Source organism: Equus caballus, chromosome 6 (assembly GCF_041296265.1).
Source record: "Equus caballus isolate H_3958 breed thoroughbred chromosome 6, TB-T2T, whole genome shotgun sequence".
Lineage (NCBI taxonomy): Eukaryota > Metazoa > Chordata > Mammalia > Perissodactyla > Equidae > Equus > Equus caballus.
The window spans coordinates 60813720-60820541 of record NC_091689.1 but is presented as its reverse complement, the minus strand read 5'-3'; the positions used below and the strand labels follow the sequence as shown (position 1 = coordinate 60820541).

At 40.3% G+C, this 6822-nt stretch overlaps 1 protein-coding gene across 1 annotated transcript in view; it reads left to right on the top strand.

Moving 5' to 3' along the window:
- Positions 1-991: 991 nt before the first annotated feature.
- GYS2 (glycogen synthase 2) overlaps positions 992-6822 on the top strand; it is a 60747-nt gene continuing 54916 nt past the window's right edge. The window contains exon 1 of the mRNA XM_001502186.6: positions 992-1476. Coding sequence (XP_001502236.2) covers positions 1356-1476 — 121 coding nt within the window. The 5' untranslated portion in view covers positions 992-1355. The remainder of the gene's footprint in view (positions 1477-6822) is intronic.

The following is a 6822-nucleotide window of genomic DNA, read 5'->3' as shown; positions in this document are numbered from 1 at the left end:
GTTTATCTTTCCCTGTCTGACTTATTTCACTTAGTATAATGCCCTCAATGTCCATCCATGTTGTTGCAAATGGCAAGATTGCCTTCTTTCTCATGGCTGAATAATAGTGCATTCTGTGTGTGTGTGTGTGTGTGTGTGTGCGTGCCACGTTTTCTTTATTCATTCATCCATTGATGGATACATAGGTTGTCTCCAAGTCTTGGCTATTACAAATAATGTTGCAATGAACTTGGAGGTGCAGATATCTTTTCTAGTTAGTATTTTCATATCCTTTGGATAAATATCCAGAAGTGGAATTGCTAAATCATATGATAGTTCTATTATTAATCTTTTTGAGGAAGCTCCATGAGCTTTCCATAGTGGCTGCACCAATTTGCTTTCCCACTAACAGTGTACGAGGGTTCCCTTTTCTCCACATCCTCGCCAACACTTCTTATTTCTTGTGATTTTAATAATAGCCCTTCTAACAGGTGTGAGGCGATATGTCATTGTGGTTTTGATTTACATCCACTGAATTATTCTTTATCAATTTTATATTTGAGGTAAATGTACAAATAGGAGGAAAATTAGTTTCTACTACCCCATTAAAATCATGGTCTGATGATTATTAATCAGTCTAAATTACATTCTTTGTACATTATACCCAAAAACACACTGGGATTTATACGTTTCAATAGGAAAATTTTTAAGAAAAGATTTAAGAAAAGGGAAACCAAGTTCTATGCCTATCCTCAAAATTTAGTTTGTAAATGTAGAATAAAATAACCAGGAATAATTTTTTAAAACACTGTAGAAATAGGAATCAAAAGAATACTTCAGAAATCTAAAGGCATTTAATGCCTGGAAACTCAGCCCAGTCAATTCTACACGTAATCTAAAGTGGTCTGCGAAATTTAGAAGGGGAAATGCGAATTTTGGATCACCTTGGAAGTGATGAAATAAGCATTGGTGACTGTGTGAGTCTAGGAGTTTGGCCAAAAGGACAAGGGTCAAAGGTCTGGACTTGTGTCATGCTCAGCCTATGAGGATTCCACTCTCCCAAAGGGTGCTTGCCTAAGCCCCAACCCGAGGATTGTACTCGTGATTGGGTTGTTTAGGTAGATACTGATTGCAGAGATTATCCTCACTTGACCTGCCCAGAGAAACTGTACAGAGGAGCTGAGAATTCTTCCTTCCATCGGGAGTTCTCTGAGAAGCACATCAGATTTCACTGGGCTGGTTTATTCCTATGAGAAGCTCCCGAAGAAGCCTGACATCTACCAGCTCCGAACCTCCGAGTCTCTAAAAGCACCACGCCTGGGATTACAGTTAATTGAAGGAGGGATTCAAAAAAGTTTCAGAGCACTGGACGAAGAATGCTGCGGGGTCGATCTTTGTCTGTGACATCCCTTGGAGGGCTTCCCAGGTGGGAAGTTGCCGAACTTCCTGTGGAAGACGTACTGCTATTTGAAGTCTCTTGGGAAGTGACCAATAAAGGTTTGTACTACCCTGAAGGTGGCGATTTGCCAGATTGCTGAAGCATGTGGATTAGAATTTCACAGACGACCCGCTAGTGAGAATGAGTTGCCAGTGAGTGAAGAAAGTATTTCAACTGAATAGAAATTTAGCTTACATTTAACCTTGTCTATTTCAACCGGCAATGAAAACTTAGACTTGGGTACGTGTTGAAGGGGGAGCAAGTTGAAAATATTAGTCCTTGCCAGGGAATGTGCATTTAAATTCAAATTTGAAGTCCATATTATGACAAAACAGGAATAAAAAGTTAATATTTACTTTTTTGCTTTTATGATTTTTCTCAGCAAAAAAGCACAGTTAAGTACTTTAGGGAGAACTGTATGCGATCAGGACCAGTTAGAAACTATAACTGCATATACTGTTAGCGATTATGTGAGATATTTAATAGTATTTCTAACAGTTCAAGATTAGCTTGGAATAAAGTTTTAATTTAGAAGCTGCTCAAAAGGCATAATATTGAGCTCCTATTAAGAAAAATGAAAATAATTTTTTCTTCAACGCTATATATACCTGGAAATTATATAACAAGAAAGGAAATCAAATTGACAAAATAACTTCCTAATAAGTATAAACTCACTTGTGCTGGATTGGAGAAGGCAAGCCGGAGAATACAACCCTAATGATTTTTATAACAACGGTTTCTATAAAATTACTAAAAGAGCAGTTCCCTGTGGGTTGATATTATCTAGTTTAAAAGTGTCAACACTATTGACATTAAGATTGAGGGAATATTAGCAAAGAAAAAGTAACAGCTTTGAAGGTTGAGTTCTTCAAGGTCATGAAGAACCAGGCCAAGCGATGGGTGGGTGAGAGGGAGTAGGAACCTGTGGAGTTTAAAGGATCTGAACTGACAGCATGTGGTGTGACACACTACATGTTTATCACAATAATTTAAAGGACCCGAAATGATAACATGAATGTGGTATATTACTTCTTCCTTTTCGCTAATCAGAGCCGGCATAACTTCAAAGATATAGGAATGATATTTGGCGCCTGTGCTGATTTTCATCTTATGCTGAATGTTCAAAGTTCTCATGAGTACGCGTTCATAAAATTCATAAAATCAAAACTAAAAATCAATTCTGCCTATGTAGAAATGCACAGCACGCACGTAAGAGAACTAAGCACAGTCTTTCTCCCTGTATTCTAACGAGGAGGAAGCAAAGAGGACAGAAACTTTATTTTGGAGAAGTGAAGTCTTTTGCGAATAGCTATTTCTAATGTTCTCTTTCCAGTCACAACTTTTTAAATATGTCCAAAGTTCCTGGGAACAGAACCTTCGCTATTACACGTGAATCCCGGAGTGTACCTTGAAATTGTGATTTTCTCAACAGAGTAGGCAGTAACTCAAGTATGGAGATTGTTGGTGGAAAAAATTCGGGGGAGTCTTTAGCAGCAGGAATCAGTGCAGAAGATCTCTGCATGAGTTCCAGCACCTAGTAGAGCCTCTTGTCTTTCCATCTTTTCTCTCCATTTCGCAAACACTAATGGAGCATTGTCTCCTGATGCGGGGAACTCGTTGATGAAAACTGTTATCCCATGGATCTTATATCCCAGTGACATGCATGCTCTTCTCAGGGCCTGGAACAGTGCCTGGCATGTAGAAAATGCTCAAAGGATTTCTTTCTTTTGAGTGAGGAATGAATAAGTTTATTTTCAACCTCTAAGCTGTCTTTCATGCTTATTTTCTTTCATTTCCTGTGCAAGAGGAAGGGAATTTTTTTGTGGAGGGGAACCCACAGTGTGATTTACCCAAGTTGACATCATCTCCAATATATCTTTATTTTAATATTTATTGCAGTCTGGTTTTTTTTGGTTTTTTTTTAAGTGGGGAAGATTGGCCCTGAGTTAACATCTGTTGCCTATCTTCCTCTTTTTGTATGTAGGATGCCACCACAGTGTGGCTTGATGAACAGTGTGTAGGTCTGCTTCCGGGATCTGAATCCGCAAACCCCAGGCTGCGAAAGCAGAGTGAGCAAACCTCACCATTATGCCACTTGGCCAGCCCCTGCAGTCTGATTTTTAAGAGATTTTTGCATAAATTGATTATTGTGTTCATCCCTGGAAATACATTGACATGATAGGTTTTTTTTTAATTTATTTTGAACTTTCCCTTCCCTGCAGTTCATAGCAGGGATATGCAACATCTTAGAGATCATGAATTCAGCTCCTCCATTTTGTAGATGAAATGGACGCCAATAGGCATCAAATGATCAAGCAAATAGCAGGGAAGGGACTAGCATTTGGTCTCCCCGAAGTCCACTGCTCCTTTTTACTACCACACAAGAGAATTAAACACTAAAACCTCCATTGCCAAAGAAAATGTCCTGAGGTGAAAGAACACAGGATTTTCAGTCATAGACATAGATTTCTGAGACTTTGTAAAAGCATCCTTAAACTATTTGACTATGAGCTTCCTTATAAATGAAGTGCATGTAACATGCTCCAGCCATCTTACAATGGTTTGTGGCAACCAAGGAAACGCATTCATATCCATGAAAACAAAAGACTTTTGGAGAGGGAAAAAAGCCCTCACTGCCAGAATTTGGCCAATGAACAATGGAAGTGTGTAAAACACAACAAATGAGAGAGCTATAGTTAAATTATTGGATGTCAATTCTCAGACCTCAAAATAACCTTTTCCACTGGTTTGCATACCAACAAATATTTATATAACAACACTTGTTCATTGACATGTATTGTTTTATTCATTCATCCATTTATTATTAAATAAAGATTCATCAAGTGTCTGTTAGGTGTCAGGCGCTGGGTGAAGAGGGGCGTAGCGTTTAACAATATAGAATCGATTCCCAATCTTTCAGAATTTACAAACTTGAGGGAAGATAGATACTGAACATGCAATTATAGTGAAACATGATGGATGTAAGAATAAGAGAACGAGATGTTCTGACACTATTCTGTGGGGGAGAGGGGCAGGGGTTTGGGAAAAACCTCTCTAACAGTGAGATATTTGAGGTGATACCTCAAGTGTGAATAGCTGTTGAGTAAAGATAACAGAGGAGGCGATAAGGAGGGCACGGTGTTCTATGTGAGGGAACCGTGTATGCCAAGATGCAGAGGTGAGAAAGCACACTCTGTTCAAAGATCTGAAGAAAGCTCAGAGAGGGAAAAAGAATGGAGCATGACAGGAGGTGGGAGAGACCAGCGGAGGCTAAAGTGTGAAAATTATCGTGAATTAATAGTCCTTAAGGAGTTTTATTTCCAATCCTTGAATGATGGGAAGCCATTCAAGTTCTAAATTGTGAGAAGTGCCAAGTAGTCAGATGTATTCTTGAAAAAACACTATACTTGTTGGGGGCGAGTATAGCGGGAAAGTTAACAGACAAATTAGAGACAGTGCGGGGGCAGCCCCGAGGGCGAGTGGTTAAGTTCACATGCCGGCTTAGGGGGCCCAGGGCTGGTTGGGATCCTAGGTGAGGACATGACACTGCTCATCAGGCCATATTTAGGCGGCATCCCACATGCCACAACTAGAAGGACCCAGAACTAAAAGTATACAACTATCTACTTTTTAAAAAAAAATTAGAGACAGTGGTATTGATGCGGGGTCGGTGAGCCAAGGAGTCGAAAGAAAGATTTCTTGAACTCTCAAGATCTGGCAGTAGTGCTCTTTTATTTAGAGAATAGTGTGGAATAGCATGGGGACAGGACCCATGGGCAGTCAGAGCTGCTGCGTGGGGACAGGGCCCACGGGCAGGAGGAGTCGCTGCTGCTGCCCCCGCTACTGCTGCCAACATGGGTGGAGAGTAAGGCTAAATTTAAGGCATAGGCATGTGAGTTATCTCCTTACAAGACAAAGGAAAGAATATGTGAAAAAGTTAAAATGGTATCAGTGCCAGTAGGGTCAGGCCATTGGGCGGTCCCACAACTTTTAGATAAGAATCAAACCGGATTGAGTAAATGGCAGAAGCCACCGCTTAAATATTATCCTCAGCCAGAGACAACGGAGGATTTTGGGGGCAGGGGGCTGAGGGTCAGTTACATGAGGTTGCCAGACAGTAACCAACTTAAGTCCTTGCCTTCCCCATTAAGAGTTTCCAGAGATAAGGCCATCCCACCTTCTTCCTGGCCCAGAGAGGGAGGCATCTTTACAAATGGAGGTTTCCCTTACAAATGTAGACGTCTCCCAACAAAGGGCAAGCAACTCCGCTCCTCGGAGCCTGCTTCTCATCTGCAGTTTTAAAATTAACCAGCCTAAGAATCCTCATCAATATGGTCTAGGATGGAGCATTTTGCCCAAATGTTGGAAACATAAAGATTTACTTTCTCCTTCTTTGCTCAGCCCTTACTACAATCATTTCTTCAGCACAGATTTGCCCAAATCACTGTAGACTAAGTACCAATTATCATGTTGAGGATATTTAGGATCATTAAAAATATTGTCACAAATAATGAATGTAATTTAATACACATGAACACTTCTGCAATTTGGTTGTTAAATGAATGCTTCCCTCAAAATCAACTAAAAATAATTTGTTTTAGCCCTAAACTAGCATATTGCTGGACATAATACCTCTTCCTGCTCCCTCCTTAAATCAGGCACCATAGCTCTGGGTCACATGGTGTGAAAAGGACATGGAAGAACTCAGACAACCACATTCAAAATGGTGTGGGAGAAACTGATGATAATTGCAAGTCGACTGTTCTGAGGGATGCATTCTAAAGGTGGGGACCTTGATAAAAATGGACTTCGAGGCATTTATAAACCTAAAATTGGATCTGAAAATGGCATATGCTCAGATGCAGATGTGCTTTTTCGGAGAAGAGGACTGAACGCTTTCATCAGATTTCCGAAGTCCTCAATGATTGACCTGAGGACCAGCGCTCTGAAGTTCCCCAAGCCCCTGGGTTCCTTTTGTTAACCCTGAAGGCCTGGACTCAGAATTAAAAAGCTATTTCCTCTAACTGTTATTTTCCAAACAGCTTTTCTCTAGAGCAGAATAGAAAGAATTTAGATGTTTGTGTTTTCTGATGCTACTCATTTTCTTCCTCTGTCCCTCCCACCCACCGTTTTTAAAGATCCACCAATGTGTGGCTCCACAGAGTTACTGACAATCTTGCCATCTACAGCCCGTGGGCTCTGGAGTCAAACTTCCTGGACCGAAATCCCAACTTCATCATTACCTGTGTGATGTTGGGTCTATCTCATGGCCTCTCTGTGCCTCAGTTTTCCCCATTTAAAAATAAAGATAACAATAGCATCAACCTGTAATGGTGCTGTGAAACTAAAAGAAATATCAGGTGTAAATCACTTAAAACAGTGCCTAGCATTTAATAAACACTCTG